Raw genomic sequence first — 13,724 nt, forward strand, 5'->3', positions numbered from 1 at the left:
CCTAAATGTTTTACATTTTTATTGTAAACTTGAAAGCTTTTTTATTTGGCTATTGAAAATGTTTTTTTCGAAAACATTTTTTCCTACAATAAGAATTTTGTTTCCATTTATAATTATTTCTTTTTAATGCTTAAATGTATTGGTTACTACTGTTGGCACAAAATGAATAGATGTGGTTATAGCAAGCATCTTTGTCTTGTTCCTAAACTTAAAGAGAATGCATTTGATCTTTCAATATGTTTGCAGTATCTTGTAAGCTACTCATCACCTTTAAAATTTGTTGTTTCTCCTTTGCCAAGAGTTTTTCATAAATGATGTTGAATTTTATCAAATGCTTTCCTGCATCAAGTTAGATGATCCTGATTTTGATTTTAATCTGCTAATGTGACAAATTACTATTTTTTTTTTAATATTTATTTATTTATTTTATTTATGGCTGTGTTGGGTCTTCGTTACTGTGCGAGGGCTTTCTCTAGTTGTGGCAAGTGGGGACCACTCTTCATCGCGGTGCGCGGGCCTCTCATTATCGTGGCCTCTCCTGTTGTGGAGCACAGGCTCCAGACGCACAGGCTCAGTAATTGTGGCTCACGGGTCTAGTTGCTCCGCGGCATGTGGGATCTTCCCAGACCAGGGCTCGAACCCGTGTCCCCTGCATTGGCAGGCAGATTCTCAACCACTGCGCCACCAGGGAAGCCCTACTATTTTTTTTTTACTTTTTTTACTCATTACTATTTTTAATCAAAGATCCCATCAATTGTAAAACATACCATGATTTTATGCTCCATTAAGGAAAGAAAAAACAGCTGCCCACTGAATATCCCAATTTAAGATACAGTTAAGTAAAAATACAGGCATTTTAGAATTGATAAAAATACAAAGTAACTTATAAAGAAAAACTGCCATGCATTCTTGGGGTTAAACACAGATTTATTGTGATGTATTCAATTTTGTATTACCCTCTGGCTTTAATTTGCTATTTTTTTTTTTTTTTGCATGTTCATGAGTGATATTGGTTGTAATTTTTATTTTTGTACTGTCCCTGTTAGATTTTGGGAATGAGATTTATCTATTTTGTATAATACTGGAATTTTTTTCTCTGAATGTTTAGTAAAACTCACTAATAAAACTCTCTAGGCTTGGAGATTTGTGGGGTAGAGTTTTGACTACGATTGAATTTATAATGGTTAAAGGATCATGATTTATACATCTTCTTGAGCCTATTTGCTAACTTGTCTTTTTTTGTAGGAATATATCCTTTTCATCAAAATTTTCAAATTTATTGGCATGAAGATACTCAGATTTTCTCAAATATTTAAAAATCAATGCATATGACTTTTTCTTTAATTCTTCATATTGTTTATTTATGCCATCTCTCTTTCTTCCTTGATCAAACTTGCCTAACTTGTCCATTTTATTACTCTTTTTGAATCCCAGCTTTTCTTATTCTCTCATGGTATGGTTGCTTTCTTAGTTTCTTCTGTTATGATTTATTATGTCCTTCTTTCTTTGTTTGAAGCTTAACTCATTAATTTTCTGTTCCCCTTTTTCTAATATAAGCAAGGAACGTAATATTGCATGTCCTAAATGCTGTCTTAGTGGAATGCCACAAGTTTCTATATGTAGTTTGTTTTTATTAAGTTCTGAATTATGTCCTAATCTCCATTATCATTTCCTCTTTGATCGCCAAGTTGTCTCTTAGTGTTAGGTTTTTAACATTCATCTCTATTAATTTTATCCTGAATGTGCACACAAGATGTTCTGAATCAGAGACAGATTTCTTATTACTTTAAGGTAAGTAAGTGCCTCCGCCCCCTTTACCCCAGACTTGGCCCTGGGGCTGTGCAGTAAGAGTCATGGGATTTTTTTCCCCACACAGTGAGTGGCGTCAAGTAAGAACAAACCCAGACTTCGGTACGACAAGATTTTATTGGAAATACGACAGGAACTATAGGGAGGCTACAGCAAGAGAGAGGATGCTCTGACCGTAAGAGCTGCAAGCAGCTCAAAGACAGATCAGATGCCTTTACAGGAACGAGTAAACAAGGCTAGAAAGCTCTGGGTATGAGGGAGTGCAGGGAGCAGATGACAGAATGGGACAGCTGATCAGGGAATGTCTTTTTTTGTGGTCAGTTTTCAGGAGGTGTTGTTGAGGAAAGACTATTCCACATTCCAGCGCTGGCTCAGGCTGAGGGTGGATTCAAGTTCAGGAGCCTGTCGCGCAGCAGCCTGAAGTTTGATCAGGTCAACTTAGAGGGCATTTTGCCCAGACTGGTCTTTGGGAACAACCAGTTCAACTAATTATTTATGAGATAAAAAACAGGAATCTGGAGGGTCTAGGTCTGGCTTTGTCATAGGTAGTCAAAGGAGTCATCTACACATCTTACCTTAGTCATCTTGGGAAAGGAGGTTCTTTGCAGTAAGCCATTTCCTGGAATACAACAGAGTAAAGGGATTTCTTAACTGTTCTGTCCATACATCTATTTCAGCTCTGAGGATCTCCTAATCCCATAGCCACGTCCACAAAATGATGCCTCAGAGAAGTCGCTGCAAACAATCTTTATGAATTATGTTATACAATCTTCATGCATATTTCAGAATATGTATTGCCCTTTTTCTATAATACCTTAAACTGGGAAAAAAAGGCAATTTCAAATATAAGAAGTTTCTTTCAGGTAAGAGTAATATTTTAACAGTAGTCTACCAGCTTAAGGCTGAAATTCTTATTTCTCTCTTGGGGCTAATTGTATTGACTAGGGTTCAGTATTTTGAAGGTTACTTTCTTTTGTGAGCTCCTTATCTTCTACTTGATTCCAGTGTTTAAAAATAAAATGAATTTTAAGTGATGTCAGAGAAAATAAGCCTAACATTTAAATTATCTATGAGTGTGGATAACATTTAACAATTTTAAAAGTTAATGATTCTATGGACTTCCCTGGTGGCGCAGTGGTTAAGAATCCGCCTGCCAAGGCAGGGGACAAGGGTTCGAGCCCTGGTCCAGGAAGATCCCACATGCCGCGGAGCAACAAAGCCCATGCACCACAACTACTGAGCCTGCGCTCTAAAGCCCGCGAGCTACAACTACTGAGCCCATGTGGCTAGAGCCCGTGCTCCGCAACAAAGAGAAGCCACTGCGATGAGAAGCCCGCGCACCGCAACAAAGAGAATCCACCGCGATGAGAAGCCCGCGCACCGCAACAAAGAGTAGCCCCCGCTCGCCACAACTAGAGAAAGCTCGCACACAGCAACGAAGACCCAAGGCAGCCAAAAAATTAATTAATTAAAAGTTAATGATTCTATAAGTCATCTTATTGTAGTTAAAATGTACCCCTAAGCAGTATTTTTCAAGAACTGTAGAAGAGCTTAATATTCAAGGAGATCCAAGAGTTGAATGCATAAGCATACTTGATAAAGCTAACACGAATGTCAACAATAACAAAGTAAGCAATGGCAATGGAGACAATGATGCTGAAGTAACCGATGTAGCAGAACCACGTTCTGGTCAATTAGAACGCAGCAATAAAGGCTGAGAGGTTTACAAGATCAGAAGACAGAAGCTTCGGATAAATAAAAAGAATGAGAAGGAATCAATGACTCAGGAAACATACTTCACTGTGCAAATTCAGGAGAAAAATGGAAAGAAGCAGGTGAAGAGATATGGAGAAAAAGTTGAGAATGAAGAAAATTTTTCTCACAATAGCATGGGAATTCCACAGAGGATTTCTTAATAGAAACAAATGTGGAGATGAACTAGAATGGATATGAGGTTCCAGAAAAAGAGGAAAAAACTTCCATAAAAGTGACCTAATATCTCATCCAGCCACACTAACTCTCTGTTTCTTAAAAAGCAACATGGTTTCAGAATCGTTCCTTGCTCAAGCTCCAAATTTATACCATGTCACCATTAAAGAGGCAGAAGGATATCAACCTAAATTCAAAAGTCCACTATCTCTGCATTTACCACCTCTCTGCTGGCTTGAGGGATGTTTTGATTTGTAAAGGCTGTAGAAATACGACAAAAATAAAGACAGAAATTACATCACAATAGAATTTTATAGTACATCTGTTTAATTATATTATGACCATTAATGCAATATCTGCCTCAATAATTTAACCCAGATAATAAAAAAAAAAAGGCATAATGACAGTTTAAAGCTGGTTCAATCACGATTTTACAAGCTTATTATTAAGAGTGAAAACAGAAGACTATTTAAAGAAAAGATAATATGTGTCATAGTGCTTAATGTTTCTGTAACTGTTGGTAAGGCTTACATCTAAATCTGATGCAGAATTCTTAATGGCATTGAAGCAGCTCTTTTCTCAGCCTCACGCACGGTATATGTACACTGGTGCTATGAGTCCGGAAGAGACTGGCTATGGGTACCACTTCTTGTCTTCAGCTGGGACTGTGCAATATCAGCAAGTGCGCTCTGTATCTTTTCCAGAAGCATGTCCCCTCGATAAACAACATCCTCCAGACATGTGGCAGCTTCGTGATTTTCTTCTTCCAGCTTATACAAGCTTGCAGCCTTTATAAGACACAAATTTAAGAATGTTCTGAGAAATGAAAAACTTGGAGATTAATGAAAGTTGAGACGGAAAGAACCTGCAGTAAAAGTATTTACTTTTAAATCTGATGACTACGCAACCATTGTGATAGATTTTTCAGCTGCAGAAATCCTAAGATCAGATAAAACTTTCAGTGGCATAAATCCTAAGATCAGAGTTTTCCCTCTATGAATTATTTAAAAGATGACTTTTCGACTGGAGATCTCTGCATGGCTACATGAGACTCCCTTCCACACTGCTTTCGGACACTACTATTCTACTCCACACCCAGAATGTGCCCCTCCTCTCACTCTTGGCAAGGAAAAGAAGCAAACTGAGGAAAATGGCAAGTTTTCTTTAAGCTCAAAATTAGACAATTATATACATTCAGCTCAGTCTTTAACAGACTACAGTAGTTCACAGTAAAATTCCCACTTTAAAATTTAGAGTAACTTTGAAAATTGTAACAAAAGGAACTAAATCTATCTCTTTAATTCAAAATTCTCTACTCACAAAATTCTCAAAGGAAAAGAGATTTTTACCTGTAAAGCAGCTGTAGATTCTTCACTGGGTAAGGAATCTATCAAAACATCAATGTCTTTTGCTGTTCGTGCAATCAATGCTGCAAAAAGCTGGGCATATTCTAGAGAAAGACAGTACTCATTTAGGATATTAGACAATCTCAAGTTTTCAGAAAGAGAAATTAAACTTTATGAAAACAGAAAACTTCATAACTTTTTCTGTAGCAGGCTTCTAATGATTAAAGTATAATTTTAACACATCAATTCTATTACGTTTGAGAATTAGCTTTAATATTAACTCAAATTGGAATGTAAGCATAATGTATATCATTTCATTTATTAGGACAATACGGTGGTCACTTGAATAAAGGAATCTATAAATGGGATGCCTTTCTTATTAAGGTCCCTCAAGTAAAATTCAGCTAAATTCATACAATTCTCCTCTAAACAAGTAAAACATCTGTTATTCGACAAGAAAAGAATTATGAGGTGTTACATAAATTGACTATAACAAATTCATTTCTTTTATGACAAACTTGTAGTAATATTCTCAAACAATAACATTTTTAGAAAGCCATAAATAAGTTGAATTTTTCAATAAATCTAATTTTAAGGGATTACAGGTAATGTGAGAGTCAAACTAAGAGAAGCCAAGAAAATCTATTTACCTTCTGTAGGATTAGCTGGCTGATCTTTGTTAATGGCTGTCTGAATATTACTAAAAGAGGCAGGAGGACCACACTGCTGCAACACTCCAATGGCATTACAAAACTGATCTGCAAGCTTGAGGCCAAAGGAAACGTGGCAAAGTTAGAAAGGATTTATCTGTTTTACCGATTTTATTGGTAACGGCAGCAACAATGTTTCTATTATAATGATCTCTGAGCAAGAAAATAAAACAGAAAGGAGTAATTCTGGATAACATAAACCAGTTACTAACAATGATTAAATGTTTTAATCATGCAAAGAAACTACGTTTGGTATCAAATGTTTTAATCATGCAAAGAAACTACGTTTGGTATCCATCAAAGAAATACAAAATAATCTTTCTTTTCTTCCCAGGGTAACAGAATGACAAGAGAAATATATGCCAATACTTACTGCAAGCACAAGTAAAGATTTCTGGGGAAGTAGTGGTGGAAAAGAGCAAATGTGATAGGCAAATATCTAAGAATGGCCCCAGGGTAAATTTTAAAGTGTGACTCGTGTACAAACCATACGACCCCTTTTCTGAACGTAGAGTAGTTACAAGTATAAAAGTGGGGAAAAGACTGCACTTTAAGTATTCTGAAATGTTTTTCTCCAGGACTCAAGCTGTAAACTCCCAGGGCTCTAAAAGTATTCCTTAAGCAGTTTTGAAGATTGAGAATACCAAGTCCTTACTGAAACCATGTCCCATGGGGTTAATGGAAGCTGTCACGCTAACAGAAATACTGGAGTATGTCTTACAGAACAGTAGATAAGGGAACAGCTTGTTAGAAACCCCTCTGCTTGTAACCTGCCTTTAATGATTAAGACTGCTTTACTTTTTTTTTTTTCTTTCCCTAATTGCACACCCTCCAAGCTTCACTTAGCCCATGTTATACAGCACCAGACTTCTTACCACCCCTACAGATAACGCTGCTGATGCGTGCATCACTGTAGTAACAGGGGCTTAAGTTGTTTTCCAGAAATTTGGAAGATCTGGAGTGGGCTCCTGCCCAGTTCAGACCAGTTAAAAATAGTTGGGGGGGCTTCCTTGGTGGCGCAGTGGTTGAGAATCTGCCTGCCAATGCAGGGGACACGGGTTCGGGCCCTGGTCTGGGAAGATCCCACATGCCACGGAGCAACTAGGCCTGTGAGCCACAACTACTGAACCTGCACGTCTGGAGCCTGTGCTCCGCAACAAGAGAGGCCGCGACAGTGAGAGGCCCGCGCACCGCGATGAAGAGTGGCCCCCGCTCGCCGCAACTAGAGAAAGCCCTAGCACAGAAACGAAGACCCAACACAGCCAAAAATAAATAAATAAATAAATAATTAAAAACTTTAAAAAACAAAAAAAAAGAATAGTTGGGACCACCAACCCTAAAACTGCTCCCGTGCACAACACCAATTACCTCACCTTTTCCCTACCTCCACCCACCTTTCCCCAGGCCTGAGAACACCCTGCTTCTTTACCCCATAAAATCTCAAGCCTCTTGCCTTCTGGGAAGCAATCTGAGATTTGTTCTCCTGTCTCCTCACTCCACTGCCTCCTGAATAAATAACCCCCTTCTCTGATGCGAAACTCGGTGTCTCAGTGTTTGGCCTGCTCCAAGTCCAGCAAACAAACCTGGCTCCGTAACATTACCATCTCCAAACCTAAGATTCCTAGTCTCCCCAGCAACTTCTCTCAACAGCCCCACCTCTCAAACCTCAATTCCTTATCTCCAATCACTGAATCAGCATTTCCACTAAGTTTCGCTGCCACTATTTGAATGACAGAACTCAAAGTCAACTGCTTCCTTTGTTTAATATCTAATTTGTATTGAGAATCTCCTAGTCAACCAGTCTAACTTCAGACTCAACTTTCCTTTCACCTTCCAATCCTGCCAATACTACTAAACTTTCCCTTTTCCTTCTACCATCACTGCTGCTGTTAGTACAACTTCACACAAGAATTGTTTACGATAGACTCCTTATTAATTTCTAGTTCTTATTTTCTTTTTTTAAATTAATTATTTATTTATTTTTGGCTGCTTTGGGTCTTCGTTGCTGCAAGCCGCCTTTCTCTAGTTGTGGCGAGCGGGGGCTACTCTTTGTTGCAGTGCACAGGCTTCTCACTGCAGTGGCTTCTCTTGTTGAGGAGCACAGGCTCTAGGCATGGGGGCTTCAGTAGTCGTGGCTCACAGGCTCAGTAGTTGTGGCTCGCCGGCTCTAGAGCACAGGCTCAGTGGTTGTGACGCACGGGCTTAGTTGCTCCGCAGCATGTGGGATCTTCCCAGACCAGGGATTGAACCCGTGTCCCCTGCATTGGCAGGCAAATTCTTAACCACTGTGCCACCAGGGAAGTCCCTAGTTCTTATTATTTTCTATGTTATTTTACTCTGCTCAAAAATTTTGAGTTTGCCCCAGCATGGTCTTCAAGATAAATCTCCAAGTCTTCAGGCTATTTCAAAGCTTTCAATAATCTAAGTCAACCCTACTTGTTCATTATCTACACCTCCTTCACATATGCCTGACTGGTGATAAATTCATTCCTGACTACACTGCTTTTGCTCACATTTTGCAAAGGTAATAGAGTGGCAGTTAGTGCTCTGAAGCTGTACAAACATGGATTCTAATTCTGGTTCTGGTAACTCGAGTTTTTTTTAATTTTTAAATTGGGAACATTCTCACATTATAGCATTGTTATGAAGAATACAGAAAACACACACAAATATTCAACACACTGGCTATTTGCTCTGTCCTTATGAAGCTCTCAAAATCCATTTATTCAACAAATATTTATCAAAAATCAACTCTATGACAAGCACTGTATATAACTGTATAAACACAGTGATACAGTGAACAAGACAGTTTCTGCTCTCATGGAGTTCTCAGTGGGTAAAATAAATTATATTTTAATAATTTCACAAATAATTACAATTCAGATAAATGCTAATAAGATTCCCTCTATTTTAATTAGTTATCACTCAACAGTTCACTTAACTTCAGCACTTACAGCTGAAAACACTCAATTCATTACAACTCCTAACCACATACTGCTTTTGCATTATTTAAATGTCTCTTGAGTATATGACATCTTTCTAACCAGACTGTAAACTCCTCAAGGAGTATTTCTCTGTAACCATGATGGTTCACCCATCACGGATACCAGGCACCCATACCAGTTAACCTAGAGGTTTTTCTCCAAAATCCAATGATCAGCCTGCCTACCATGGAGTTAAGGGCCATATTCACTTTTCCTTACTATCCTTCTGGCTATGAGACATGTATGAATACACAACATTTCCCCTAAAATAACATTTGTATCCAGCAGCATCATTACAATTTGATTTTGTAAAGCCTCAAAGGAGTATCTCCCTGAGGGAGATTGGTTGGCAGCCCAGGCAAGTCACCAAAGGTAGAATTTACCTTGGTGAATTCATCAACATTTAGGGGCTGGCCCTCACACACAAAGTAGATCAGTTGCTCGTGAGCAGGTTCACACTCTTCAAGTGCACAAAAACTAATAACAAGAATACCAACTTATTAGCTTCCAGTGAGAAAAAACTGGCAAGAGACCAGGTACTTGGATCTTCCAGTCAACATCTCACCTGGGACATCAAATTATAAATAGAATGACAGAAATGTAAACAATTTAGCTCAATGGTAATAAGTATATGAATTCTTTGGTTTGCATATACTTTCTACGTAGACATACAGGAAAAATAATCAGAAGGATCAAAGTAAGGGGGGCTACTCACAACACCTGACTTTTCATAGGGAGCAGACCTATTGGCAGGCATTTTTAAAACCTTAAATAAAGATATACGAAGGTCAGAAGATTCACTATCATACAGACGTCGGTTTTCCCTAAACTGACATGCTGGGGGCGTGGCCAAGAAATGGAACCCTTGGTCTATAGGAACCAACTAAGATGAAACAAAACTTTTCATTTTACTATCACTCCCGCCACAACCTGAAAATTTTGGCCAAGGAATATTCTCGGCTAACATCTAATGAGAAAGATCCAATCATTAAGAACACGGATTGCCCTCCGTGGGTTAAAATTGATAAGGGGAAAAAAGCTTCCGCTTCCTCTCCCCTCCAGGCCAAAGAGGAGCAATCCCATAAGCACCACTGACAAGAAAATAAAACCTTTCCGAGAGAACATGATAAGGCCGTGAAGCGTGACAGTCCACGCAGTGAGATCCTCCACTTCGCAGGCTAAGAGGCCGCTGGCTCCCGCACCGCCCCCGCAGCCGGCCTCAGACCTTCCAGACCGCGGCGCCGCCTCCCTCCAACCCCAGCGCTTGATGCTGAAGCCCGGCCTCAGTCCACTCCCCCCTTCCGAGTTTTGTCCCTCGGACCTCTTTTTCTGCCTTGCTTTCCCTCGGGAAAGAAGACGACTAATCGCGCGCAATTGCTCACCGAGTTCACGGCGTCCTGCAGCTGCGTAAGCCGATCCGCCATGTTCCTCTCGCAAACAAAGAGACGCGAAAGCAGCTGCTCGTACGCAATTGGGCAGCTCTAGGATGCGTCATGGCCAATCACAGGGCTGCGTTCTTGGAGGAGGCGGAGTCAAGCCTTACTCCACGCCCGGCGCGGAGGGGGTGGGACTTTCCGAAGGCCTACTTTATATAGGTTACCTCCACCTGAGGCGACTCAGCTGGGCCCACGTTCAGTAACGCGGGGACTGTACAGGGCCCACTCTGTTTGGGGACCAACATACTTTCTCGTGGCTTTTAGGTGTTAAACACTTTACAGAGATTGTTGGATTATGCGGTTTTTAAAAGTAATTTTCCCTACCCTCCCTTGTATCCATTTATAAACATCGCCTTGAATACTTGCATGGACCACAAAACATACACAGCAAGCAACTAAAGAATACTTGGGAGTCACGGTACCGACTTGAGTGTCAAGAAATCCAGATTAAAATTCAGCAAGCAATCAGGACGGGCTGTGTTCGGGTGCCCCTCCGTTGATTTTGGGTGCGGAGCGCCTGGATGCTTGTTTAAATGTGGGTGTGCTGGGGGAGCTGACACGTGAGATGGAAAGCGTCCAAAACTAGTACTACACTGAGCTGTTAATGGCCGTGTTGGAAGAGTATGGAAAACAGAGGTCTTGCGGGCAAAAGTGAGAGGAGGAAGACGGTAAGGTAAGAGGTAAGGTGTAATCAGCATCTCTTGTTTGTGTGACTGCGAGAAACTCGGTAAGGAACAGAGCAGGGTTGGTGGAGAAGAGAGTGAAGTTTCACAGTGTGTAGTGGGAAGAGAGGTTCCTGGAAAATAAGCCAGGTGCGTAGGTGCGGCAAGTTCAGTTTTAAAAAAGATAAGCTGTGCAATTTAGGCTTAGACTTGGGACCTATTGAGGGTTTCAGTGTGAAGAGTGATAGTCGAAACTTGGTATTTAAGGAAAGTTAGAGCCTGGGGATAGTCTGGAAAGAAATGAGGCTGGAGCAGCTAATGACTGCTTTGTGGACTTCAGACAAACTCACAGACCCTCCTCCTCAGGCTGATTATCCCTGATTACCCTCCTGGGGTTGGGGGAGGGTGGAGAAAACTCTCCGCTGAGAACTTGGCTTGTGGGATCTACTCCAGCTCTAGCTGGGAAGCTCCACTTCTGCTTCACCACCACCCGACCCCACCTCCAAACAATCGACAAAACTGCTGGGACCTAATTGGGAACCTCTACAGGTGAGGCACCTCCCCCCTTAATGGAATTATTGAGAGAATTCTAATTTGTTTTAACTGTAATATGGGGTAAGCTTGTGACCCTCTCTTCTCACCCCCAGCCGAGAGTGTTCCTTCCTGAATGTCTGCCACGTGCCAGGAAGTTATGTGGGTGCTGGGTTTGCAAAGATGAATAAGCCAGGGGCTCACAAGGAAGAGGGGTTTGCAGTTATTCAAGAATGAGGTGAGTTGGGCCTAGACTAGGGTGTTGAGCCTGAGAAGAGAAGACAAGGCTAGCTTTGAAGGAAAAATTCACACGGATTGGTACCTGGTTGGATACAGAGGGATGAATGAGAGCACCCATGAAGGGAGAATACTAAGTTTTGTAGCCTGATTGAAGAGAATTTGGGCGCTTGGGATAGAACCACTCTGAAGCAACTCCTATTACAACCCAACTTCCATCCTGTCATCCTGTCATTACGTTCCTTACAGTTTTCAGTAGCTCCACAGAGACCTCAGGTTGATGTTCAGCTATTTCTGCTTGGGTTTCAAGGTTGACCATAATCTGGCTCTAGGAAACAGATCCCGCCTCCTCGTGCAATAGTTTTCTGAGTGAAATAATCACTTCAGGTTATTCAGCCACAGCCCCTGAAAACTTTTGTTCTTCCTGGGCTTCTTAAGCCTCTTCTGGCCATGGACCCCTAAAGAATCAGATGAAAACTGTGGACCTTTTCCCAGACCAGGCTCTCAAAATTTTGCATACGTTTTCAGGGGTTTACGAACCTCTTGAAGCTGTGGACTTCGGGTAATAATCCACCTGCCAAATACAGTCTTATATGTGTAGCTCAGGATGACTCAACAGTGGCTCTGTTGACGTTTGAGGCTGATTATTCTCTGTTCTGAGGTGCTGTCCTGTGCATTGTAGGATGTTTTCCAGCATCCCTGTCCTCTACTCATGAGATGAGAGTAGCAAAGCCCCCCCACCCAGTCGTGACAACACGAAATATCTCCAGATATACCCAGATGTCTCCTAGCAAGTGTGGGGCAAAATTGTCTCCAGTTGATAACCACTCAATTCTTTACCTTTATCAAAACAATTTCTTTGCTGCTATTTAATTCACACTCGATCTTTTAAAGTTTTACTTTTTACTTTTAATGTAAATTTTATGAATTACTAGATTCCACGTGGACCCCTTCTCTCTCCTTTCATGATTTTGACATTTTTTCCATATGCTTTTTCATTTGCTTTTCTTGAATCCGCTGCTGGATTATATGGTTTTAAGAGGAGGAACTCAGTATTATGTATCTCTTATCTTTGAAACACAATTTTGGTAAGTATGTCCTTTTAAACTTTATATTATTAAAAGTTTCAAACATACACAAAAGTAGAGAGAATAGTATGGTGAACACTCATGTACCCTTCACCCAGCTTCGATTTTTTATCAACTCATAGCCAATCTTGTAGTAAGTATTTTGATTTTTTTAATCTGTAGTGACTCCCTATTTTTTCAGGAAAAAAAAATCTTTAACCGTCCTTTAACTTGACATTCTAGACCCTTAACTACCTTTATTACCTACTCAGTCACAATTTATTAAACATCTAAACTGTTCCAAGCACTGTGCTGAAATACTGTAAATAAGCATTTGCTACATTAGATTCTTTGCAATTCCCTACAGATGCTCTGCTGTTTGGTACTCCTATGCACATCATATAAGACGCATTAATTCTCTCTTCCTTGTATGAAAAGCCCACGCTTCCATCCCTACCTCGATTTTGTTCCCCTGTTGATCATCCACTCAGCTTTAAACCTCATTTTAAATGTTTCTTTCTTGATAAAATCTTTCCTGAAACCCTAGAGTAAGTTAGTTGCTCCCAATCTTCAGAATTGTTCCTTGTACTTGTTATTACACTCAACACCTTGAGGTTTAATTATCCATACATGACTCTAATTCACTCACCACCATGAGCTACTTGTGGGCAGGAAACATATTTTAATTGTTTCCATATTTCCAATGCCTAGCACCTAGCATTTAGCCTGACACTTAGAAGACTCTGAATGCATATTTATGGACTAAATGAATGAATTTCCTAGCATAATGATTTCCATATAAGTTACTAAATAAACATTTATTGAATTTAATTTAATGAACACAGTCCGAAGAATGTAACCCACAGGAAGAACAAGTGTTAAAAAATACAGAGCAATAAAATGGATGACTAATAAGAAACTGCTGTATAAAAAAATAAATAAAATTCTAAAATTCAAAAAAAAAATACAGAACAAATGTGAGGTTAGAATGAGATAGAATAAATGGGCAAGCT

General features: G+C 40.0%; 1 protein-coding gene across 4 annotated transcripts; it reads right to left on the reverse strand.

The window, feature by feature from the left end:
* Window positions 1-1,931: 1,931 nt before the first annotated feature.
* On the reverse strand, window positions 1,932-10,230 carry MED21 (mediator complex subunit 21). Of its 4 annotated transcripts, XR_452220.3 has the most exons (6): window positions 10,161-10,230; window positions 5,735-5,849; window positions 5,088-5,188; window positions 4,270-4,526; window positions 2,385-2,428; window positions 1,935-2,226 (listed from the first exon to the last, which is right to left on the reverse strand). XR_452220.3 is itself a non-coding variant. In XM_007194875.2 (4 exons), the coding sequence occupies exons 1-4, from the start codon at window positions 10,200-10,202 to the stop codon at window positions 4,350-4,352; spliced, it is 435 nt and encodes a 144-aa protein (XP_007194937.1). In that variant the 5' UTR covers window positions 10,203-10,230; the 3' UTR covers window positions 4,043-4,349. The 4 variants fall into 4 exon arrangements, 2 of the variants coding, with proteins under 2 accessions (XP_007194937.1, XP_057413576.1); XR_003621738.2 differs by having other exon boundaries at window positions 1,932-2,428; XM_007194875.2 differs by lacking the exons at window positions 1,935-2,226; window positions 2,385-2,428 and having other exon boundaries at window positions 4,043-4,526.
* Window positions 10,231-13,724: the final 3,494 nt, after the last annotated feature.

The sequence above is a fragment of the Balaenoptera acutorostrata genome, chromosome 11, assembly GCF_949987535.1.
Source record: "Balaenoptera acutorostrata chromosome 11, mBalAcu1.1, whole genome shotgun sequence".
NCBI classification, from domain to species: Eukaryota; Metazoa; Chordata; class Mammalia; order Artiodactyla; family Balaenopteridae; genus Balaenoptera; species Balaenoptera acutorostrata.